Source organism: Ammospiza caudacuta, chromosome 6 (assembly GCF_027887145.1).
Source record: "Ammospiza caudacuta isolate bAmmCau1 chromosome 6, bAmmCau1.pri, whole genome shotgun sequence".
Classification (NCBI taxonomy): Eukaryota; Metazoa; Chordata; class Aves; order Passeriformes; family Passerellidae; genus Ammospiza; species Ammospiza caudacuta.
The window spans coordinates 51,959,227-51,984,720 of NC_080598.1; the positions used below are offsets into that span (position 1 = coordinate 51,959,227).

A 25,494-nucleotide genomic window follows, 5' to 3' on the forward strand; every position below is an offset into this window, starting at 1 on the left:
TGAAATTTTAGAACTGAAGCACAGCCTTCATATCAGGACTTGTTTCCACATTATTGACCAACACTCCACAAAAGTAGCATTTAATGTATACTAAAATTCAACCACAAACATCATCCATTCCATTTTGACACTTTTGAACAGCCCACACCCCAAAAGGCATAGGCATTCCATTAATAGCCCAATGAATTCCTACATATCTGTACAAATAAACACCATGATGGCTAAAGTATCTACAGTGCTGGGATGAACAGAAGTGTCAGCAAAAATGGATGCCATGTAAAAATACAGTCATCCTGGTGATTCATTGAGAACAAGGTTACAATGACTAGGGGGAAAAAAGAGCTGTAGTACTTCCGTGACATCTGCTTTTGCAATCTGTCATACATGAGAGTCACGTGCAGAGAGCCTCAAACATGTAATTGTTTACAAGTGGAACCGAAAAATGCTGATCCACAAATGGGGAAGATCACCTAAGCATTACAGTATATTCATTTAATCACTGTGTATACGTTATGCACACTTCACTTAGTACCGACCCGTAACTGCTTTGTTACTAAGTATTTTACATTTTAAATAATATCACTTTGACTCGCAAAGAGAGCTCGATACCCACTAGAGGGCATAATAATTCAATTAAAGCCTCACTGCAAGCCTGCCGCAGAAAACAAGCTGCAGACACGGCCAGAAAAGAAAAGAAGGAAGCAAACAAGCAAACAACAAAAGAAAGTCCACACTCAAACACTGGTAACATTGAGCACTTCTGTAAGCGTCTGTCCCCTACCACTTTTGAACATATTGTCACACTAACAACATTAAAAACCATTACCTGAAAACATCATATATTCACAAGTATTTTAAAATGTACCCTGCATGGCCTAATACCAGTACATACTGTAATAAAAATGTGGTTTGGAAAACATTAAAGCAAAGGACCAAGCTCATCATCTACACTACCCTGGAAGTCAGTGACCGATTCACTGCAGCGCTTAATCTCCACAAGACACACTCGACTGACACGTAGAATGCAGTAATGTTGGAAATTAAACCAAGAACCTTTACAAAATATTACAAACACAGTAATCCAAAGGTCTGTCTCTAGAGTAGGCTGGAAATATAAGTATCTGTGTAGAGACACATACGTATAGAAAAACATGCCAGGACTGGAGTGTGACAGGCCACCTGCTGAGCAAACTCCAGCTAAAATCAGCTTTCTTTTTGTCAACAAGTACTTTCACCACTACAGGACGAGGGGACAATCTTTAGAGAACTACACAGACTAAGCTCAGCATAACACTATCATTAAGAACCAACACGTCTCCAAGACAAAGACAAAGCATAGATACCACAGGCATTACTTTGTTCTCACCATCTCTAGCAGTCAGTAAACATACTCGTTAACGACAGCGATTTCTAGAAGTTTGGGGTACACTAGCTCGTTCTCCCTGAAATACTAGCAGCTATTGCCTTCTTTCAGTTTTTGTTTCTTTTCTCATAACTAAAAATTACACAATCGAAGTGTGGCTAAAAAAATGTATCTGTAACAAATGCCGAGACTTTTTTTTCTTTAGTGCTATCATACCAGACAACAGTTCCCTGGATTAAATGCTAATGATGGTTATAACTTTCTACATAGACGAGGCTGGGTATTGAGAATGAAGTGGGTGGCAGTCGGGGGCAGAGAATCAGCTGGTCCTTCAGACGCCGCAGGAGCCGAGGGGGTGAAGCGCCAGCATCTCTTACCCACTTATCCAGAGGGACCTGCGTCAAGGAGCCGGTGCCCTGGTAGAGATCCAGGCTGAGCTGCTCCAGGCTGAGCTTCTCCTGCAAGAAGTGGCCCAGGTACCTCTGCAGCAGGTACCTGCAGGCTCTCTTCTTGATGGACTCCGAGAAAGGCCACGGCATGGCGGCTGCACGCCGGGGGCCGCGAGGCCGGGCGGCGGGACGGGGCCGGCGGAGAGCGGAGGCGCGAAGCAGCTGAGTGGGGCCGCCAGGCCAAGCCTCGCCCCTCGGCGCGGGCTACGGCGGGGGCTCCGCACTACCGGGCGGCACCGCCGCCGCCCCTCACGCCCCGGCGGGGCGGCACTGCCCGCCCTAGGGCGAAGAGGCGCTGACAGGCAGCTCCATCCTCACTCGGACACCGCCGCCATCTTCTCGGGCGCGGAGGGGCCGCCGCAGCCGCGCTGCGCGGGGAAGGGCCGGGGTCCGGCGGGAGGGCAGCCCCTCCTCGTCAGCTCCGCGCCGCTGGCGAGAGCGGCCAGGCCGATCGCGGCTGCTCGTCCCCTTCCTGCCGGCGCCCCCCGCCGACCACCGGCACCGTGACGTGCGGGAAGTGGCGTCGCCGCGCGCAGCAGGCGGGGGCGGAAGCGGCCGCGGGAGAGGCGGTGCGGCGCGCCCGGAAGGCGTCGTGCAGCCAGTGGCGCCGGGGCCGCCTCTCCGGGGAGCGGCCCGCGAAGCAGCGCGGCGGGCGCTGTGCGCTGAGCGGGGAGAGGCAGGGGCAGGGCGGCGGGCGCGTCTGGAGCCGTGCGGGGTCGGGCGGCGGGGCCTCGGCCGCCCATCGGCGCTGGTAGGTGCGCTCCGGGGCGCGGCGGGGGTGCGGTCCCTGGGAGCGGGAGGCTGCGCAGCTCGGTATCCCGCTCCTCTGTCGCCTTCAGCGTCTTTTGAATTTGTTTGTGTGTCGGCGGTGGGATTTGGCAGGAAGCGGCGGATCCCGTGGGGTGAATGTCCCGCACGTTGGGGATCGGTGACTGCAGCCCCCATTAACTCCCGACAGCCGTGCTCAGCTACCGGAGCTCTCGGGCAGCGTCCCGAGCGAGGGGCTCTCTGTCCCTGCTGCCTCCAGCAGGTTCCACAGGTGTCGGCTGAGGCCTCCTGGTACCCGCGGGTTCCTCAGGTGGTGGCTGAGCCCTCCTGGGCACACCGGTACCCGCGGGGCCACTGCCGGAGCCGCGGGCGGCGGTGACCCCGCTGGGGCTGCCCCTTTGGGACCAGTTGCTGGCAAAGAGCAGCAGCCTGTGTCTCTGGAATGTATCGGCAGTTGTGCGCAAAAGATGAACAGGAGCTTTATTCTTTAGTGACTGTAAAAAACAGCTGCCTTTAGTTCCTAAGGTCTCTGATAACCCATTTCGTTCATAGATTTTTCTGAGTCTTCCTTATATGCACCAACAGTAGGGGTTTTTTTCTGCAGCTATTGATTTCGCTTCTTCCAGGCATGACTTGTCTTCCTCCTACATTCTGCATCAGCAAAGGGCAGAATTAATGACCGCTGAATCTTAAGAGTCCTATACCACAGAATACAAGTTAACATGCCTGAGAAAAACTAGCCTCGGTGATACTGATACCACTTCTAAATGTTCATGTAATCTTCTTTAGCACTTGTTCTGAATGTCTTGTGTTTGAGTTCTCTAGGTTTTCATTTCATGAGTTATGGAAGTCACTGAGTCTCATAGTTTCCTTTTTGAACAATGTTTAAAATATATATACATCTGTTTAAAATATAACGTGTTTTATAGTGTTATTATCTATTGAGTGCAGTGGTATAATAAGTCTAAAATAAATGTTTTTATATGCAGGATGGAGACTGATTGCAATCCTATGGAGTTGGCCAATAATACAGGGTTTGAAGAAGATTCTGATTATAGAGACTTCGAAGGAACAGACGTGAAAGATATGAGACTAGAAGCCGAAGCTGTTGTAAATGATGTTTTGTTTGCTGTCAGTAACATGTTTGTGTCAAAAACCCTTCCCTGTGCAGAGGATGTGGCATACATCAATGTGGAAACCAGGGAAAGGAACAGATACTGTCTGGAGCTCACTGAAGCGGGACTTAGGGTAAGCCAATTTTTGTAATTTCTTAAACTTCTTTGTTTTGAACAATGACCATATTCAAAAAGTGCCTAGAAAAATACTTTACTGACAACCACACATACTCCTCTTGTACTTTTATGAAAGCCTGATCTACATGTTTTCTTCTAGAAGAGGGAACTTTAGCTAGTTACTTGCAACAAAGCTAGAAGTTAATAAAAAAACAGGAATTTACTTAAGACACAAAATGGCGAAGCCAGAATAAGTAATTTGTTACAGGTATGTCAATCTTTGGGTTTCTCAGGTACCCAAAGTCAGTAATGCAACATCTATACAAATTTTTTTTGCACCATTTTTAATTTTTATACAGACATGTAGATGTGAGACTTCTTTACAAACAATGTATTTTACTAACATTCTGAGATTTGGACAAAAGGTATTTGAAATTGTCTTAAATACTGTCTAACCAGTAAGCTCCACAGTAGAAAGAAGAGACTGTGATTTAAATTCAGTATTTTTTGTTCTTACAGATTAAGTGTTGTGCTACATGTACCAAGGTGATCATCACCACAGAAATTTAACCACCCAATTCTTTGTTGCAGGTAGTAGCTTATGATTTTGATCAGACTGATGATAGACTGCAAACTCCATATCATGAAACTGTCTACTCCTTGTTGGACTCTCTCAGCCCTGCATATCGAGAGGTGTTTGGAAATGCATTACTACAAAGACTAGAAGCTTTGAAGAAAGAAAGTCAGTCATGACTTACCCAGACAGAAGGAAGATTTAGTGCCAGAAGGAATTCTTACTATGAAGCACTGAGATCTTCCTTACAAACATCTTAAGCCTCATTTCTTGGATTAAAGTCTACTTCATGTTACTACATTATTATATAACATTTATATGTTATAACAAGTATATAACATTTTGCTACCATGGTTTTGCATATATATCAATGTTATTAAAAGCCACTTTGATAAATAGCAGAAAAAATTCTTAATTTTACTTTCTGTTGTAATTGAGCATGTAAGTTGCTCCATACAATGTTCAAAAACCTTGGTCTCTTTTCCAAGTCTTAGTATTCAAAACTAAAAAAATAGAGACTGAATGTTATAGATATAAGTAGTAATTCTTTGTGTGTGTGCTTACTGAAAATTTTCATGCCTTCTTTTTAAAACAGAAGGTAACTACTTGCTCTACCCAATTAAGGAAAAAATTACTGGAAAACTTCTGCAAGGAATTCCTGCTTGATTTGCTATACGTAAATCTGAAAGTTGTCAGCTTTGTAGCTTGAAAGATAGTTCTTCAACAGTTGAGCATTGCTTATATAGTGGCAGTATCTGAGTTAAAAGGAAGGCTCAGCGTTAATTGATCTGTACTTGTCTATGGCAATCAGCAAGCTCCAAATAATACACAAGATGAACTTCTTATATATGAATGTATTGTCTGAAACATAAATGATTAAGCACAGAAATAATGGGCTACACATTTCCTAAAAATTATGTTATCTATGCTATAAATATGTACTGCAACTGTTTGAGAGGCTTGGAAGGCCTGTTTACTATTTTGAATGTGTATTTACATGATGTACAGGATATACTCAAGAGTATTTTTGCTTTACTTTCTATAATACAGTACTTTGGTACTCCCAGTTTTCACGTTTTCTCCCTCAATTGTACAGTGTCCTCTCCTAATGAATACTAAAGTAAGCACTGTAATGTTATTTGCCTTGTATTGGTTTGAAACCAAAGGCTGTATTGAAATTTGCTAAGACTAATACAAGCTGGAAGATATAACTTGTATTTTCTACTTAAAAACTGGTACAACTCTCTTTATAAATCTATTGTTCTGCTATAACTTTTCAAGTATGTACTGAATAGTGGACTTTTTAAAAATTAGAGTTGGGTGGAAATGCTTGTACAGTTGAACTGACGTTCTATGACATTCACACTTTTTTGTAATCTTCTATTATTCCTGTATTTATGTGTCTTTATTTAAACCATCCTCCCATTATTCTTCTATGATTTTGTGACAAGTACATGCAGTTGCTTTTTTGGAGCCACATTTAGAGATTTATTGGTTCTCACAGATTCCAGTGGCTTCAGTAGAGCTATGTTGGCTTATACCTGCCATGGTTAGTTATACGGATCAGGCAAGCCTACCAGAGCTTTTGTAATGGCTTTGAGTTAGCAATGTGCAACTATGACAGGACAGCTGTAATTAGTGCTTCTGTTTTCAAGAGCTCCATTTCATGGTTATTATCTTTTTGGGTTGAAATTTCTGAAACTAGTCCACTGCCCTAGGGTATGCTTCCATGCTCCAATAATTGTTCATAGGCTCTCTTTTGCACACAGGTCTGTGGCACGTGGTTAGTCCTCTATGAGGAGAATGTACTTCAGCAAATTTATATTTGAATATTTTTCCTTGCAACTGATTTACTTGTTCAATTTCAATGACTAAAGAATTAAATAAATGGACTGGTGCGTTGAAGTTTTCTTGTGGGGGGTGGAGCTATTGTAAAGTTGGAAGTGAACAACTGAAATCATGATGCCCTTAGACGAATCTGAATTAGCTGTGGATTATTTGGAAAACTGGTTGCAAACTTGTATCAGCTGAAAATTTGTCATGAAAGGGCAAGGTAAGGTATGGTAGGTGATTGCAAAGGACTTGGAGTGTTAGAAATCCAAGTGGGAAAATGCCAAACTAATGTTTCATTACTAAATTTTGGGGTTTGCTTGTTTGTTTGGTTTTTTTTTTGTTTTGTTTTAGAGGTCTCTAAGCCGTCATTTTATGTGCTTATTATAAGCATACTTTCAGAACAGGTATTTTGTAGGTGTTAACAGAAGAAACTTGTCCTATTTCTTTAATTGTATTACATTTGTAGTATAACACAGTGTTAACCCAAAAGTGGGACAGCAATGTCATTCCACCCCTTCTGGGTTACTGAGGATGAGCAAAATGCTCTCCCATGCCTGTCCCGCGGCGTTGCTGCCCCTATGGATCTGCAGCACTGAGGAGGGACAATTTCAGGTCTCCTTCGGCTGCCAGTTGTTTCCATTGTCCGGAGCGCTGAATAAGTGCTGCTGGTGCAGCTGTTAGTCTGTGAATCGCCTAGGCAGCCCCATAGCCCGCCTGCTGTCGGAAAGGCCGGCGGATAACACAATAAACATCTATTTTTGTCTCGGCGGTACCGCACACACGTTGTGCCGTTCCGCCAAAAGTCCCAGCCTGAGGGGCCGCGACTGCCCCGGGCCGGGTGCCCACGGCGCCTGCGCGCAGCGCGCGACCGCCGTGCCGGGGCGGCGCGCCCCCAGCGGCGGCGGGGGGAAGTGCGGCCGCCGGCGGTCGCGCGGCAACGGGGCCGCGTCCCGGGCTGGGCCATGGAGGAGGAGGCGCCGCGGGGCCGCCGCATCTTCCTCAACCACCTCGACTCCTACTGCGGCCGCAGCATCGGCAAGGTGACCGCGGGGACGGTCCGCAGCTGCTCCCGGCCGCGGCTTCGTACTGCCTCAGGCAGCTCCGCCCGCGGGGGAGCCGCGGCTGGTGCCCGGGGAGCTCGGCCGGGCGGACCGGAGGGTCAGCTGAGATAGCTGCTGAGGAGAGGCAACGGAGCAGCTAAAGGGATAAGATGGAGTAAAACTAAAGAGTAAAAATAAAGAGTTAGGACAGGAGGTGGGGATAAAGCCGGTGGGGAGAGTTCAGGCAGCAGCTGATCGCTGTGGAGGGCGATAACCAAGTCCCCTGTGAGCACCCCCTGCCCGAGAGGAGCCGCGGCGGAGCGGAGGCGTCCAGGACTCGCCGGCACTCTCGGCTGTGAGGCGTGGGACTCACGGGGAGCCGGCACACCCAGCTGAGCCTGAGCAGCGCCTGAGCATTTCCCCTCAATGGGAAGCTGTTTCTGAAGAGCATTACCAACAACAGGAGCAGGGCTGGTCAGACGGTGCTGGTGCCTTCTGGAGATTACGACAAGCTGTGTAGGGCTCAATAGGTATTTGTATACAAATTATGTGTCTTGTATATTGCAGTATTTATCCACTTCCGTTGTTGGGGCGACGCTTGAAAGCGCAGAAGATGAAGAGGAGGGAGAAGAAAATGAACCCCCTGTTGATCCCACGAGCACAGGGGAAACCTACGAAATAGTGGGTACTCTTTCTAATCCAGAGAGTGCTGATCTACAGTTTGCAAAGGAAACGTATGCAGTAAGTATGAGTCTGATTTCAGATTGCCCTTAGACAACATTAGAAATATCACAGGTCATGTAAAATGACCTGTGCTAAAGAAATTTTGTTCCTGCTGGAACCTGTATATATCTGCTTTACTCCTTCTGCTTCCTGCGTGTGCTCTGGCTTCCTCACTTCTAGGTCTGACAGAGCAAATATAAAAGGAAGAACCTCAGACAGAAAATAGATGATGTCCTCTTCATAAATTTTTGTACAAAAATCTATCTTATTGATCCACCGGTCTGCTTTCTTTTTTTCTCAAAGCTTACACTTCAAGGATCTCTCATCTTCTTTTTGTCTTTTATCACCATTTTGAAGGTAGTGATGCTGGACTCAAAGTTAGTGTCCTTCTTAACTGTTCGCTGAAATCACAGCTTTCACTAGCAGCTAAGTGTTCTGAATACCTCCATTTTTGTATAAAAATGTGTATGTCCAGAGTTTAATTAACTAGAGGAGGCTTGCTCTTGTGGATGTGATTGCTCATTGCTTGATTTAGTTTTCTGAAACTAGAAATTGCCTCTGTCTCAAACTGCTTGTTATAAACTTGTTATTATTCTTCTTATTGAAGAATCTCTTCCAACATTTGAAAATTTTGATTCAGATGTCTATGCAGCTGAACTGTTCAATCAGGAAATTATGGATGGTGGTGTTAAGTTTTAACTGCTTTTGTCCAAAGTGTTTACTGGATTTGCTCAAGTAATACAGATAATCTGAAGTCAATAAAAATTACAGGATGCTATCTTGCAAGGAAAGTGACATTTTTTATGTCTTCTCTATTCTGCCAATGGATAGTTGTTTAAAACACCTGGGTAAGTAGTAGATATTTTCAATACTCACAAATGCACTAAAAATATGGATCCTAAAATACCATTAAAAGTCTCTATTTTTTATCTATGTTAACATATACTCTAAATTAGAAATTTCAGCATTTAATTTCCATTTTATCAGCTTTCTTATATGTGACAGATAAAAGTTTGGTAACGATCTTACGAATAATTCCAACATCCTAGTGTTAGAAAACCACATTCTATCCAGATATTTAACTAGAAGAGGATTTTTTTTTCTCTAATGACAGAATCTGACTGTTTTTCCCTCAGGTCTCTTCTCGAGAAGAACTCTTAAGCCACTTGCTTGAGTGTGAAATTGTTTTATATAATATCACTGAGGATGTAAGCCAAATTGAGGAAGCAACATGGGCTGCTTCTGGTTAGTATAGCTTTACCTGAACAGAAATTTGGTTTGTATGTAGCCATCAATGTGTAATGAAATTATCATGGGTTCACTTTAATATAAAATTGGGTTCCTTGATGGAGAAATGCTGCACAAATTATTTGGATAAATAGCAAGGAACCATGGAATGCACTGTCATATTCAGAAGGGAGAGAAGCTGACATGGAATGGTCCAACTCTTTAAATGGCACATCTTTGTAGGCAGTAATTTCCCCAAATAACTGTCAACCATCATCCCATCTCTTTGCATCGGGAGGTGGGTAGAAAATTTGCTCCTGTGATATTCAAATAATGTTTCAATATTTTATATAATTGTTTTATTTTTCTTTAAAGTCCAATAAAAATATTGCTAACAGTCTTTTGAAAACTTTCTCCTTATTGTTACACCCAAATTCTTCTAATAGGCAGCTGGAATCCTTTCATGGTGAGAGTGCAATATGATTCTTTATATGACAGCTAAACTAAATGATGCTTTCTTCTTTATAATATGAACATTCGGACAACAGAATAATTTGCATAATAAAAAATTTAATTTTATTGTTTTATATTAAAATAAACTTTGTTTGCTTGCTTTTCTTTCTTCAGTAGCTTTTTCTTTCTTTCTCTATTTGTTTTCTTTCATGATTTTTTATCTTTATTTTATATTAACTCAAAGAGCATTTGCTTAAAAAGACATCACACAGAACATTGGTATGAGTGTCTGTCCAGGACCTTTATATAGAAGCAAAACTACAGTTTGAATAATACAGTTTAAAATAAAATTCTTGCTTTCATTTAACAGCCCTACATAAGGAAATAGAGACTTTTGCAAAACAAAAGTTATTCATCCTCATTTCAACAATAATGACCTGGGCAAATACCAAACCCTTTGACCCTGTAAGTAATATCAAAACATTAATAGTTTTTCAACAGATGTTGCCATTTAATGGAAAATATTAATTACATTAAATTATACAATATATTTTGGGTGTGTACTTCAATGATAGCTGGTAAAGTGAGTGGGTTTTTAGGATTCTTTCACCCTTACCCATTACTCACTGCCAAAATTGCTAGATGAAATTCTCTTTCACAAAAGTTGAGGCATTGGGCTATAATGATACAGAAAGACATAAGGAGTTGCTTAGTCAAGAGGCAGGACAAATGCTAACCACAATATGCTCTGTCTTTCAGTCATTAAAAAAATCCCATATTCATTGCATATTTAATGAAATACATAATTAAAATGGATACATCTTTATATCAAAATATATAAAGTATTTTCAGGAGCCATGTTGGGTGCTTTGTAGTATGCTATTGCAATTCTCAAATTCATTGTTACAGAAATAAAGTTTTTCAACCTTGTGTACTGCTATATATAATAAAAAGTAATGTTTTTAGAAATATAAAAAGAAGTTAAAATCTTTTACTGTGAAATTTGAAATTGAACTAATGGCATTTTCAAAATGCTGAACCTCAAGCATCAAATTCAGAACCTTGATGGTTTTCAAATGAAGACAAAGTTAAAACAGATTTTAAAATGCTTCTTAAAAACTTCCTTTAACTAGACCTTCAAAATTTGTTCTGTTTTAGGAAATGTATATCAATAACGTTTTTTTTCTTCATAGGAAAATCCTGAAGCTCCTTTTATTGAAGAAGACTTTCGCAAGAGAAGGTCTCATCCTGGCTTTGTGGATCACCTAAATGCTGAAAAACACATTGCAAAACTCGGGAAAACTGTATGTATAGAACTTTTTTATAAAAATAAGCTGGTTTGCCTTCTTATTTAGAGCTTTATCATATTAATGGAATTTATAAACCATTTGAATGAGTTTTAAGAATATAATATTGTCCTTATAAATATGGATGATACAAATTAGTAATAAAATATAGTAGCATGGAGAATACTATAATGTCCTTTGAAACCTAAGCATATGCACAATATAAATCTCAATGTCTTTTTTTTTTTCCTTAGGTAGGGAGTAAATCATGCTCATCTTAAAAAAATACTGTTTCTTTGGTTGTACCAGAGACAATCAAAGCTGGAGTCTGTATGGAAAGATTTAAGGAAGAAAGATTGTAGAGGAATGAGATACTAGTACTGGCCTAAAGAAAAGCAGCATCTTTAAATATCAGCAAGCTATGTTAGTACTACGACTCATTTAAATCCTTAGATGTTCTGGCCACACCTATCATGTCCTGGATAGTTTGTGCTCTTGGAGCAGAGGCCTTGTTGACTTTTGTTCCACCCTATAATTTACTCTAAAATCATGGCCATAAAGCTGACACAGAATAGCTACAATATGTTATCACTTTACATGTTTTTAAATCCCCTCCTTCAGCTTTGCTTGCTTTGGTCTGATTAGGCCATTAATCTTACTGGAGAACAGACTATGCCTCTATTTGTCTTTAAGAACTATTATTAAATAAATACCAATAGTGGCTCAGCTTGCAATTCAGGAAAATGGAAGCTGTTGTCATTAGTGGCGGAGTAGTGAGGAGGTTCAAAGACAACAAAATACACTGATGATGAAGGTGCCATTTGGTCATTCTTTTTCTGTGTTAGGAGTCTCCCATAAGCAATATAATTCAATGTCCATTTCAGAAATTTATCCAGCTAATAACAGAGTTTATTGTGAAAAAAACTTTTCTCTAGTTTGAGCATATATTTGCTGTCTTATGTCCTGCTGAGAAAATAGCACTAGAAATTATATTCTGTTCTACTGTGGATCTAATAATACAGAATACAAGTAAAAATTTGGTTCCTAGCTTGAAAAAGCAGTGGTGAATTCATTTTTCTCTTACTATGCTAACATGGATTTGTAAGACCATGGGATGAGTTTCACACCTGCAGTGTTAAAAACATGAAAATTTTAAACAACATCCATCAACCTTGTGTTAACTTCTGCCACCACTTGATACCCAGATGAATTATTGGCAATTTTTCTGACTAGTCCAAAGCACTGAGTCACTGCATACCAAAAGTATTTATATAATTAGCTACTAAGTGTTTGCCAGGCTGAACATCTGTTAAGAAGACAGATATGTAGCAGTACATGATAAAGCAGCTTGAATATTTTCAATACTACCTGCTGTAACCCTTTCAAAAGGAGCCCCTTTGCTCCAGAACTCCAGTGGCAGCACCAATGGGTATCACTGCCCCTGGATGGTTTCTGTCAGCACTTTGGAGCAGGATGGCTCCAAAGCATCTGTTCTTCCCATGGAATCAGCTTTGGCTTTCTGTGATGGCTGAAGACTTCTGGATTACAGTCTTCACTCATTCCTAAATTCAGTGTTATCTAGGAAATATGCCATCAGGGAAAGAAATTACAGTGTTATCGTTTCCTGCAAAGACCTCAGACACTAGAATTCATCAGCCAGCCGTGTAAAAAAGCTCTTGCACCAAGAATAGAAGGTTTTCTAAGCCTTATTGCCTGTTCAGAGTGCAATTTATTGGAAGTTGTTTCTTAAAGCAAGATTTCACCTCTCTGCATTAGTGTACCTCTCACCTATTTTTTCATTAAAATTCAGTAACAGTCTGAGAGTTTTACAATCTTTGTTTTTTATCACTAGCAATATTTTACCTTTATCTTTGTGGCATTCAGGGCATTCAGGTTGTGTCACTTTTCTCAGAAGTTGCAATCTCTGGGGTCCTGCCAAATTCAGAATCCTTGGAGAAATATCTGCCTGCCAAAGGCAAAAAAGCTCTTCATCCCGCATCTCTGTTCTCAGTGACATCACAGTTCCCGAATCCATTTAGACCTGTTTCTCACTTCAAGCAATTTTTAAGAAGCAAGCAAACCAGCCAAAAAGACCACAGCCCGGAGCTGAGGATCCCAGCTAGAAAGTGACACCTAGTGGCTTTAATGAACAGCACGGGAACGTGACATTCCTTACCCGGGACTAAACGTGCTTGTGCTTCCTTACCCGGGACTAAACGTGCTGCGAGGAACAGCAACATGCCTAAACACTTCCCTGTGTTTAAAATTACCTATAGCCAAGTAACGTCAAGTAGTCCCTTCTCAATGGGTGGCTTGTGACGCTGAGTAACTATTGTTAGAGGAATTAAACCTGTTCTAGAGGTATGCATTTCAGTGAAATACAGCACTCAGTGCAAAACTAGGGTTTGTTTTCACGCAAGGCAGGAGTTAGCACAAGGTACATGGAAGAAAACCCTGTGTGAAATAAACAGGGCCAGGGGACTTCTTCTCCTTTTTAATGCCTTTATATTAAAAGTGATCAGCTCAGGATTGGGTAGCTCGACCCGTCGTCTCTCCCAAGGCGACTCGGAGGAGGAGGAGGATATGCACAGCTCTGTCCACCAGGGGCAGAGCTGGGGATCAGATCCTCTTGGGAGCCTTTAGGGCCTGCTGATCCCGTCAGATCATCCCCCTCCCACTCTGTCAGCTTGGTCTCACCGCCGGGGTCAACTCTCCTGGTCAGGGCGAGAGGGTCCGAAGGTGTTCCGCGTCTCTGCAGGCTCAGCACTCGGCTCCTCACGTCCAGACATCACTCCAGTCTCTCAACTCTTAGGTGGCTCGTTGTTTTTGGGGTTTCTCCATGAGTTTGGAGATGGGGGTCCCACAAAGCATTCTGGTCTTGGGAGTCACTTTGCATAACCCCCCCCCACCTTCTCAGGTGTCTTCCCTATTCTGAGAAAGGTAAAATTTAGCCTCGGGCAAGGTCCCCACCCAGGAGAAGGGCCATTACCTCGCCCCAGCCAGGGCTTTTACTAATACAAAAACAACCATTAACGACAACGACCCGTGATTACAATAACAAAGGCAGCAGCCCAGCAGTAGTGGTAACTTTTTCTCACAGAAAAAAATATTAACCGAATTTTTGTTCATAACACTGTGTTACATTCCTTTTAAGGGAAATGAGAAGTAGCACCTCCTGTGCATTCAGAAGAGGCAGGTTTTTCCTGCTAGGAGACAGAAATTACTATGTATCTTCTGGGACATGTCTGCAGCCTGCCCAAAGGAGCCCTGGGAGCTGCTGCTCTTAGGTGCAAACACTATCTGTCATGGAATCACCCAAGCAAACTCAGTGTGTGTTAAGATCCGAGTAGTAAGAGATACCTCTTCCCAAATAAAGATGCAAATGAGACCACAAACTGAAGTCAATTATACAGATTTTATTTAACACTAAATATGAGGTAGAGAGATAGAAAGAAATAGAAAACAGAGGACAGAGATCAAGCAGAAGATAGTCACCACCCAAAGATCCCAAGGATCATGTTGGTCCTTCTTCATACTGGGCTTCTCAGTGATGGGGGTCCCAAGATAGTTCAAAACTTTTCCTTTTCATACATTTTAGCAAAAAAAAGGAATTAATGTTCATTGGCCACAGAGTTCTCTTAACCTACTGGTTAAATTATTCCCTCATTTCTAATGGTAATTAGTCCCAAGATCAGTCTTTCTCTTCTTTTGAGTTGATGGGTTTCTTGAGTGGGAAGGCCATAATTTGGTGGTCATGACCTCCCCCTGCCAGAATTACTATTTTATCCAGTTGAAGCTGATTTCAGCACACTTGCTGAGCTGGCTTTCCTTATGGCCTGTAAATTCTGCATTTTGTGATCATTATCAGCATTATCATTCTTCTCCCCAAGCTTTGTTAATGTAAGCTTTATAATGTTTTGTAATGCATTGTCTGGGATAACACCACCTTCACCTTATCTCAAGTTGCTGGTGGTTTACCTTACAGTCCAGGTTCCAGGTATCCACACAGGTGTATTCAGGGGGTTCAGTGATAGTTGCTGGTTGCCATCTGACCCATAACTAGGGGTGATCTTTGTTTGACCACTGGTACACATATGGACAGCTGCTTCATGATGCTGTTGGCCACAGTGGGAATTTTTGTCCAGATGTGTTAACCAGGACATACTAGCCAGATCAGCCCCTGCCATGCCTGGAGTTAGAGATATTCTGCTGTAGCTCCCTTCTGTGCTCATCCCATGGCAAAGTCCTCCTGTGGCCCCAGCAGTGTTTGAAAAAGGCAGCTGTCTTTACAGTGTGGAAGCTCTTCTGCTATCTGTAATGTCTTCTAATTTTAGTGTTTCTCCTGATTAATAACTGTTAACTAATTAATTCAACTAAGCTGTTGAATTCAGTTTAGTTGAAGTAGTTTTTATGACAAAGTTTCACTTTCTAAGTGTATAGATAAAGCCAAATAGATACAACACACTGACTTTGCAACTTGTCATTGAGTTACATGGTGCTTTGCTTATATAATCAAAGATTGGCTAAGACCTGCCTTATTTTTCTGTTTCTAAAACATTATAAAGATGCCAACAAAAGGTCCATTCTCCCCCCCCCAAAAAAAATTATAGATCCCAAATCTGCACATATATTCCCACTGTGATAAAGGCAGGTTCTTTTCATTTTATGATGAAGATGTATAATGCCTAGGATATTTACAATATGAGAATTATTTAATAATTTTGTTTCTTCTTAAAAATTTTTTAAGTGACCACTTAATAAAAATATTTGAAAGCTTTTTTCCTTTATGATGATTTAAAAATCTTTTTTTTTCATATAACCATCCTCACCATTGATACAAGCAGTAACAGACAGGCAATTTTATGACATTACACAGATCAGCCAAAAATTTGTGGGTTAATCATGATGTGTGGTTAGCAAACCATTTAAATAGTTCAAAGAATTTTTTTTTGTAATAGTGTATCAAAAGAAAGTAAAGAAATTGTAAAATCATTAATCCAGCATTTCTGCTCCTTTAGACAGACAAATGCAAATAAAATGCATTGAAAAAAATAGTTGTAATGAATTTCAGAGTTATTTTTTCTTGAAAATAGGAAGTAGAATCATGAGTTATCCTGTTCATTCAACTGATTTACATAACTTCCAAATTTTACCTCTTAATTTTATTTTAGTCTTATAATCTTTGTTCAAATGTAGACATTTTTTTGAAGACAGCTGTAGACAGCTTTTCTTGAAGGAAGTAATAATAATATGACTCAGGAAGCTACAGGATATGCAACAATTGATGTAGTTACAACTTGGAAGTGATACAGTTTGCACACTTTGTGTATTTAGTGTACATGTATTCAAGAGTCAGTGTAAACTTGTATCCCAATTGCAGTCCCAGATTTTAATGAAAACTTTTTGCTGATTTCACTTTACAGAACAAAAAAAAGTTTTCAACTTATGTCGTTGCCTCAGGACATCAATATGGAGCTGAGGAAGGACTCTTCCACTACTTTTTTAAGGTAGACATCCAACTACATTTGAAGGATCATTTAATTTCTTGGGGCAAACTGCAGTGGAATTGAATTCATTTTTAGCAGCCTTGGCATCATAAGTTCAATGCTTTCATGAGCAGAAGTGTTTATTTGATCCTTTTGAAACGTTTTAACTACAGTGGAAGTGTTTTTCCTTTTTTTGGCTCTATTTTTTCTTAGATATTTCTCTAGTTTTTGAACAGTATCTCCATATGTACTTTCCAGTGAGAACATGTCTGTCATGTAAATGGAATCCAGGGAAATGTCTTTCTATTCAACAGTCTATTTTTTTTTTTTCCTTAGGGTGATAAAAAGTAATATTTGCCAAGATTATAGAATGGTCTTTAAAAAAACCCTTTTGCTTTTAGTAGTTTGGCAATCAGTACTGCTCAAGAATGGTCTCCTTTACTGCAGTTCTATTAATTATTCAATAAACTGAACTTTAAATCTTGAACATACAGATTTGCCTTGTAATCAAATGTTCCTTTTTTAGATCTAGTTAAAAGTAACTCCTTTTTTTTATCACTTTATTCTCTGATTTTCAGATGTGTTGGCTTGGTGAGACTCCTGCAATACCTGTTTTTGGAGATGGCAAGAATATTATTCCAACCATTCATGTTCGTGATTTAGCAATGTAAGGGGAAAAAAATTCTCTGAGCAATAATTGATACCTAGCTAGATGAGAAATCCACTAGAGAGTACTGAGGCTTTTAAATGGGGTGGATTGGTTTAAGGTCACTTTTGGGCCCTTTTAACTGAGTCATAGAGAGCCTTCAGTTTCTCTAGAAGCAGATGTGCTTTCTGGAATCCTTATCTGACTGTTGCACTGGTGCTTTGCTTTTAATAAATGACAAGTCATGCTCAGTCCACAGTGTGATTCCAGTTAACTGCACAGAACTGGAAATGGATTGTGGACTCAACAGCAGACTAAGACAACATCTTGCACAGATATAGCTTTTTATTCTTTTAACTTCCTTCCAAATAAAATGTGTAGCTGTGCTTCTTTATTAAGTGAAATATGTGTGAAAATGTCATGCTCTGAAATGTTCTGCAAGAATTTTCAGACTCTTGGTGCTGTTTCATGAACTGCCTTTAACAAGGAGAGCCCTGGATGCTTCTCCAAGTTCCAGCTCGGGCTGTACTTGCTGTGTTTCAGAGTGTTGCAAAATGTAGCAGAACTCAAGCCAGCCTTTCAGTATGTACTTGGAGTAGATGCATCGATGCACACGCTTCGAGAATTAATAAAGGTAAGAGAGTTGATAAAAGCATGATATTTTAATTTCTTTTTTGTTGTTGTTGTTCTTTAGTATATTTATGCAAGGCTTTAAAGCTATGTGTTTTACTGAAGTAGACATTCCTAGGTCTTCCTGAATTATCCTGAGTAGTAAATTACATGAAAGATTACTTTGAAATCCTCTAAGACTTCTGTCCTTTAAATGAAGTAGTTTACTTGATCTTGCAGAACTAATTTTTGCATTATTATCATTAACTTTAATAAAATTTTTACCTACGAAAGTTATGGAGAATTGTTATGAGATTCACAAAACTGTGATTAGATACTGTCTTTACCATGTGTTTCCCTTCACATTGTGGAAGATATCTTGTTTTTCCAAGAGTTTTGAAATTAAACCTAGAAGTAGTCTGAATGACACTGCTAAACAGTACACTGTGATAGTGAGAGTCAGCTCATAGGACACTTGCTCATGTAGATTGAGCAAATGTTACATAAAGCCCTTTTGTTGTTGTTGTTGTTGTTGTATCAAAGAGAATTTAATGAAACAGGGAGCTCACTAGAAGATGAAACCTGTGCCTTGGTCCAGGGAGGCATCCCAAGGAGAGTGGTTGGTGTCCTTTCATAAGTATGAGGGTGTTTAGAAATGTCAAATAGAGGACAGGGGTAAGTGGACAGTTCTTGGGGACGGGAAGTTGCCAGTGGAGAGGGTGCTACAGAGGCCTCTCTTGGCAGGGAGCTGTACCAGCCCGGGGAAGACTGGAAAGGTGCATGAGAAAGAAACACCTTGAGAGTTCTAGTTGAAAATAGCTGAAGATTAGAAGAGAGTTTGGAACGGGTATCACATATGCCTTTTCCATGCTTATCTTCACTGGGTGTCCACTAAGTGACATCATTGAAGCCAGAATGCTGGATTATTTGATCTGATGTTGTTACGGTCCAGTTTAAATCCAGAAGAGCAAAGAAAACTAAGTCTCTGTGTAAAAAATGGAAAGGTTTGGGAGGTTTGAAGGTTCAAAATGTATCCCAAAAACATGATTAAAAGCAAATGAGGTTAGATGTTGGTGCCAAAAATTTGATATATTTTATTTAATAGTAAAAGAGGCAAAGAGGAAGGGAAGGGAAGGGAAGGGAAGGGAAGGGAAGGGAAGGGAAGGGAAGGGAAGGGAAGGGAAGGGAAGGGAAGGGAAGGGAAGGGAAGGGAAGGGAAGGGAAGGGAAGGGAAGGGAAGGGAAGGGAAGGGAAGGGAAGGGAAGGGAAGGGAAGGGAAGGGAAGGGAAGGGAAGGGAAGGGAAGGGAAGGGAAGGGAAGGGAAGGGAAGGGAAGGGAAGGGAAGGGAAGGGAAGGGAAGGGAAGGGAAGGGAAGGGAAGGAGCTAGGTGGAAGCATATCACCCATCCAAAGGTCCCAATGACGTCCCGTTGCTCCCGTACATCTGGACTTCCTCTGGTGGTGAGGGCCACCACACAGAAGCCTGTAGAATCCAGCGGGTTAATGCAGGCTTTGGGCAGGTGGGAATGCCCACGTGTCCCCCTTGCAGGGGCCAGTTTGACACTGTCCTTGCAACACTGCGGATCTGTTGCAACATGCTGCAGTGCTCTGGTGCAGGGTCTGGGGACCCCTTTGGGGGGCCTTTGATGGGCCATGACACCCCTTCTGCTGTGGATAAGCTTTTCTCGGAGTGAAGGGCCTGTCAGCTGAACGGTGTGCACAGTGGAGGAAGGGCGGTCACTGCCTCTCACCAGAGGCTTTTGCGCTACACCCCCAAAAAGTCTCCTCCCTCCCACACCTTTAGGTGAGAGGGTCTGTGAGCAGCCTGGCAGCTGATAGCCCTGGGCTGGGTCACTCCTCAGAAGGTGTTAGGCTTGTGCTCTGTGAATGCATTCCTAAATTGTTACTTTATCTTATCTTCATCAGCGAGCAGTCCGGGGCCTCAGCCAGAGCCCCATTCAGGGTGTGGTGGTCTTCGCAGCCTTTGTAAAACAGTTTTTGCTACAATAGGCAAAAGTCCTTCATGAAAATGTTTAAGTCATAAACTGTAGTATTTCAGTCTCTGACAATAGTCTACACAAATGCTCTACACAGATTTTATGGAATTTAGTGTGATTTAAATCTATTCTAAACGGCTGTAGGAGTAACTAACAATTTCTGTCTAATGATGAAATGCAAATGATATGCCGAGAGTTATCAGTAAGTAGCATTGATCTGAAAAGCCTTCCCAATTGTTAATGAAGAACCTGAAGGAACCTGAAGTAAAAGTGCTGGGAAAATAAATATCTCCAAATACATATGAAGCACTAGGAATTTATTCATATATTTAAGAGCATTATAAAGTTTTCTGTGGGTTTTTTTGTTTGTTTGTTTGCTTGTTTTTGTTTTGGTGTTTTGATTTTTTTTTAATTGCAGGTAGTAAGGAAGAAGTGTTACTTAGCAATGAAAAACTATTCAATACTAAAACATTAAAGTTAATATATTATTCTTAGATCTATTTCAATCAGTATCCTGATTTTCAAGGCATAAATGTATTGTTCTTACATCTATTTCAAATCAGTATCCTGATTTTCCAGGCACAGCGTAACATAAAATTTACAGCACATCTTTTATCCACAGAAATTCTGTTCATTTTTTTTCCTAAGAATCTGATTTCTTAAGTGGTTCTGATGTGGCTTTTGCTTTATTTGTTTCTTTGTTTGTTTTTCTGACAGTGTATCAGTAAAAATATTGGACCAGGAAAAATTGAGAAGGTTCCTAAAGAAAATGCATTCCTGAGCAAAGAGCTAACAGTCAGTAATTTGCTTTCTTTTACTTCTTCAGGAAAGTATTTAAACTTAAAAGTATGATACAATGAAATATATAATTTCTTTTTTCTTTATTTGAGCAGAAAAAATTAGCCCCAAAATATGCCTAAAAATATTTAAAGTGAGTTTAAATTTGGAAAATAAATAAATAAAATCTAGCCATCATAAAACACAGAATTTTGAAGAGTTACAGCCTCATTTAAAAAATAAAACACTGAAGCTCTGATATCACTGTTCCCCTTAGCATATGGGAGGGCTCTAAAATGATAAAAATTTAAAAAAGGTTAATAATGCAGTGCTACTAAGGCTGATGAACACAGAATACATAAATTACGTTGTATTCATCTGTTTATCTGGAAGAAACTGTTCATAGCAGAAATAAAGAAAATGCAAGCCAGATAGTTTTAAGATGGCACTTAATAAATTTATAAAAGTGGGGATTCCTTGCAGTTACATGAAAACTTTTCATTACACAGAAAATTGTTTAGTGTTGCATGTTCTAATTTGAGAACACTCAAATACAATCATACATTAAAAATTAATATTTTTTAAAAGCTTAAATATCTGTTTTGTCTTGTATGTAAACCTTCTTTCCCAATGCTTTTATTCTTTCTATTCTCCCCATCCATTCTAGTCTCTTGCTCCAGCTGTTCTTTTAACATGCATAGCTTAAGTCTGTTCATAAATGTAGCTTTGTTCCTCCAGCAAATGCAACTGGATATGTTGTTTGTGAACCTGCGAATGGAATCTCTTTATTTGAAAGAGAATTTCAACATTAACTGGTTTGCTGAGACAGGACTGATAGATAACATTGCTCAAGTTGTCTTGGAATACAAGCAAGCTCGAGGATTACTGGTAATGCTTTGGTATAGTATTTTAAACTGCTCTTCTCTCTTTATTCCCAATAGAAATGGTTATATAAACACAAGTATTAAATTAATTAAGTAAAAATCCACAGAAGATGGATATAGATGCAAAATAAGTGAACATAAAAACTTAAAATTAAATTGAAGATTTAAATAAGAGGCTCTTTTTTTGCCTCTTTAAATAAGAGGCAAAAGAAAAAAAAAGAAGACTGAGTTTTATTTCCTTTATGCCTAAAACTGAAATTCTGTAAATACAAATTAGCTTAATGATGGAAAGCTGCTATTCTGAAGCTAGTTTCTTTATGCAGTATATGGTACTCTTGGTATATTTTGCCTCAGGAATATAATAAGTGTATCTTTTATTTATTTTTTTATAATAGTCAATAGTTAGGTGAGTATTTTGTGCCCTTTATGTATTCAGTGAGTGTGGATATTCCAATGCAATATAGCCTTCCTTTTACCCTGCTCTGTAGTGTAATTTACTGTGCAACTGCACTATTTCCTATGTTAGCTTGATATTTAGAACTTCTCTATTCAGATGTATAGGTTACTGAAAGGTGCAGAAAAATGCCTGTTTACATCCAAGTATCAATAAAGCTGTTTAGCATGTCTATATCTGGTTCAAACTTTGAATAAGAGTTCAGGGCATGTAAAAAAGATAAAGATGCTATTGTTAAAAGTTATTTACTGAAAGTCCCTCCATAGCTCTGAAAGAATGATCAGATCTGTGTTTGGGTTAAACTATTGCATCGCAGAACAAATCCATCTAACTAAAAAAACAGTACATACCAGGTAGCAAGGAGAAGTAAGGCTAGCTAGACTGTCTCTGTCACTACTCTATTGCAGAGTCTGTACTGTCAGATTTACTAAATTAAGATACACACTTAATTAGGTATGATTATGAGTTTATTGCATAACATATTTAAAAAGTGCATACTGGGATCCTAATTGCGCTTACGCATCCTCAGGCTAGGTAGGCTGAAATGAGACATTACTTAAGATTGTGATGGATCTGGAATTTTTGAGGTCTAAATAATAATTTTGATGACAGCAACTCTATCTCAATTGGAAAGTAGAGACATTCCAAAATTCACTGCATCCTATCTGTGGGATTGTGTTTCATCTCTTTGGATTATTCAAACATTAACTAGCCACAACAAATTGGTCTGTAAGTCTACTAAATAGAAGCATGCTTTTTCTCCAACAGTAAATTTCATCATCTAAGTAACTATGTTACTTGAGACCTGTGGGTGATAGAGGAGATATTAAAAAAGAAATAAATAAATAAGACAAAAATATCCTTTTAGTTTTAAGCACAATTGCTATTTCCTATTAGTCATATTAAAAATATTGCTGCTTTTACATAGAAGCATATGTGCTGTTTGAATAATGTCATATCTTTATCCTTTTTTCCAGCCTCTCAAAGTTTACATTCATGGTCCTCCCGGCTCTGGCAAATCTACCATTGCTAAGGAGCTCTGCAAGCACTACAAACTCCATTATGTTAGCACAAAAGATGCCATTTCTGAAAAAATTGCAGATCTGGTGTGTTGCTGTTTTCTAATATTCCTGTTATTTTAATTTCTCAGATTTTAAGATGTGTGGCAGCATTTAAAATTTACTTATAATCCCATTATTTGAGAATGGAAATATCTATCTTTCAACATATTGATCATCTCTGGCATTTGCACTGAAATCTTTTTAGAGAATGGAAGTTGCTCAGTATCTCACTGTTCATGAACACACATGAAAGGAATTATTTATTTTTTTCTTTTATTACATCTGTGTATAAAGTAAATTTGGTTACAGAATTTCTGAGCCAACACATATTTCTGTTCTTGTCATCAGGAGCAAATTGTGGCTAAAGAACCTGTCAGGGTGGAAAGTGAAGTAGAAGGAGAAGGAGAAGGAGAAAGAGAAGGAGAAGGAGAAGGAGAAAAGCTTGTAGAGGAGGAGGAGGAGGAAGAGGGTGAAAATATAGAAGAAGCAAAGGAATTCTTAGATGCAATAAAAGAAAACATGCAGCAGAATAAAGGTAGGAAATACAAAGTATGATGATGGGATTCAGGTAGGCTAGTGCAACCCTATGCAAATGGAAATTAGGAAATAAATTTGTGTTCTAGACTTTTAGTTCCTATTGAAATCAAGAATCAACTGGACAAGAGAGAGGAAATACAATGAAGTGTTTATGAGTTGAGATAAAGAAGGGAGAGATCACAAACAGAGTACTGTCATGGGCAAAACAGCCCTAACTTGGGGAAATTACTTAAATGTATTGCCAGTCAAAATCAGAGAACCCACCCCTCTCTTCTCTCCAGAATTTAACTTTATTCATGATTCTCTGCTTCCTGCCACCAGCAGCACATGGAGACAGAGAATAGGGGTTATGGCCAGTTCATCACATGTTGTTTCTGCTGCTGATTCCTCCTCAGGGAGAGGAGTCTTTTCCCTGCTCCAGTTTGGGGTCCCTCACACAGCAGACAGTCGTCCACAAAGTTCTCCAGCATGAGCCCTTCCCATGGACTACAGCTTTTTATGAACTGCTCCAGTGTGGTCCCTTCCACAGGATGCAGTCCTTCAGGCTGCTCCAGCTCAGGTCCCCCACATGATCCCAAGTCCAGGCACCAAACCTGCTCTAGAGTGGGCTCCTCTCTCCGTGGGTGTGCAGGTCCTGCCCGGAGCCTGCTCCAGTGTGGGCTTCCCATGGGGTCACAGCCTCCTTAGACATCCACCTGCTCTGAGGGGGCCTCTCCATGGGCTGTAGGTGGATCTCAGCTCTCCCTTGGACCTCCATGGGCGGCATGGTGACAGCCTGCTCACCCTGGGCTGTACCACAGCCTGCAGGTGGATCTTTGCTTTGGCACCTGCAGCACCTCCTCCCCTGGTTCTGCACTGACCTGGGTGTCTGCAGACAGGTTTCTCTCACAGATTCTCACTTCTGTCTTCCCTGACCACTTTTTATTTCTGCACAATGACTTTTTCCCTACATAGCTATTTGGTCACAGAGGCATTACTACCATCCCTGATTGGCTTAAATTTGTTCAGCAGAAGATCCATCTTGGAGCCATCTGGCATTGGCTCTGTCATACATGGGGGAAGCTTCTACCAGCTTCTCAGAGAAGTCACCTCTGTAAGTCCCCTGGCTAACAAAACCTGTCCACACAAACCCAATCCAACAATACACCTTGTATATTAAAAGTGACATATTTTAAAAATATTTTGGTGCCTCTTTAATCATAGCACTTTCATTTTTCTACTTCAGAATTTTTTAATAATGTCATGTTTTCTTCTCAGAGCAGAGAGTATAACATTTCTATAACCTAAAGTAAAAAGCTGGTGAAATATACCTTTGTCAAACTTGCAATAATAAAAGTAGTTTAGTAAAAACAAGTGCACGCTGATATGAAATTGTGGGGGTTATTAAGAACCTCATACATCATTAAAAAGTAAATACTGCTTATTGAAGCATGGAAAGAATTTGTAAAAGATTGAAAAAAGGTTCCTTGCTGAAAAATATTAGTTACCATTTGTATATTAATAATGCCATGTAGTTTCGGTCTTAGTCTTTAACGTTTTCCATGTGATATAAAGTGATCCCCCATAAAAATGTGATCTGTTGCTAAGGGTTTAGCTGATTTAGATCTTGTGTATCTGCAAAGAAATGAACTTCTCACACACCTGGAAACATCAGTAACGAGACCTATGGCAGCATCTCTTCTGCATGATTTGATGTGTTGTTTAAAATTACAATGTCTTTAAAAATAGTTACATACTTTTATGATTAGAATGGTTTATAAATATCTAAGACTTTTAATAGTCAAAGCAAAATAAAGTAAGAACCAAAAGGACAAAATTTCAGGTCAAACCTGACTTTCCTCCTACGTATTTTCTCGGCAACGTAGGACAGGTAAACAAACTAATTCATATCACAACCTGTCTGAAAATGAAACTTGTAAAACCTACCTCATGTCTTTTTTGGAAGACTATCTTTAAGTCTTACTGTAAAATGAAAATAGACAATTATTGCTTTCTCATGACTTTTTTTCTCTAAGTATTTCTTTACTGCCTCTATAAAAATCTGATTCTAGCATTCAAAACAAAACTAACTTCATGTTTAGATCATTAAGGACTAA

At 40.1% G+C, this 25,494-nt stretch overlaps 3 protein-coding genes across 3 annotated transcripts in view; 2 read left to right on the plus strand and 1 right to left on the minus strand.

The window, feature by feature from the left end:
• ATG2B (autophagy related 2B) overlaps positions 1-2,299 on the minus strand; it is a 46,176-nt gene extending 43,877 nt beyond the window's left edge. The window contains exon 1 of the mRNA XM_058806266.1: positions 1,741-2,299. Coding sequence (XP_058662249.1) covers positions 1,741-1,902 — 162 coding nt within the window. The 5' untranslated portion in view covers positions 1,903-2,299. The remainder of the gene's footprint in view (positions 1-1,740) is intronic.
• Positions 2,300-2,426: 127 nt separating this feature from the next.
• On the plus strand, positions 2,427-6,249 carry GSKIP (GSK3B interacting protein). The gene is made up of 3 exons (XM_058807256.1): positions 2,427-2,563; positions 3,570-3,828; positions 4,404-6,249. Exons 2-3 carry the CDS (start codon positions 3,571-3,573, stop codon positions 4,563-4,565), a joined length of 420 nt encoding a protein of 139 aa, XP_058663239.1. The 5' UTR covers positions 2,427-2,563; position 3,570; the 3' UTR covers positions 4,566-6,249.
• Positions 6,250-7,181: 932 nt separating this feature from the next.
• The window catches only part of AK7 (adenylate kinase 7), a 29,122-nt gene continuing 10,809 nt past the window's right edge, over positions 7,182-25,494 (plus strand). The window contains exons 1-12 of the mRNA XM_058807684.1: positions 7,182-7,259; positions 7,827-8,000; positions 9,119-9,227; positions 10,033-10,127; positions 10,856-10,966; positions 16,372-16,455; positions 17,013-17,101; positions 17,624-17,714; positions 20,403-20,480; positions 21,201-21,350; positions 22,778-22,906; positions 23,210-23,396. Of these exons, the coding sequence (XP_058663667.1) occupies positions 7,182-7,259; positions 7,827-8,000; positions 9,119-9,227; positions 10,033-10,127; positions 10,856-10,966; positions 16,372-16,455; positions 17,013-17,101; positions 17,624-17,714; positions 20,403-20,480; positions 21,201-21,350; positions 22,778-22,906; positions 23,210-23,396 (1,375 nt within the window). The remainder of the gene's footprint in view (positions 7,260-7,826; positions 8,001-9,118; positions 9,228-10,032; positions 10,128-10,855; positions 10,967-16,371; positions 16,456-17,012; positions 17,102-17,623; positions 17,715-20,402; positions 20,481-21,200; positions 21,351-22,777; positions 22,907-23,209; positions 23,397-25,494) is intronic.

Coding starts and splice junctions, on each gene's coding strand:
- GSKIP (XM_058807256.1), top strand. CDS start 3,571: ATGGAGACTGATTGCAATCCTATGGAGTTGGCCAATAATACAGGGTTT. Junction 3,829..4,403: donor TCACTGAAGCGGGACTTAGG/GTAAGCCAATTT, acceptor TCTTTGTTGCAG/GTAGTAGCTTATGATTTTGA.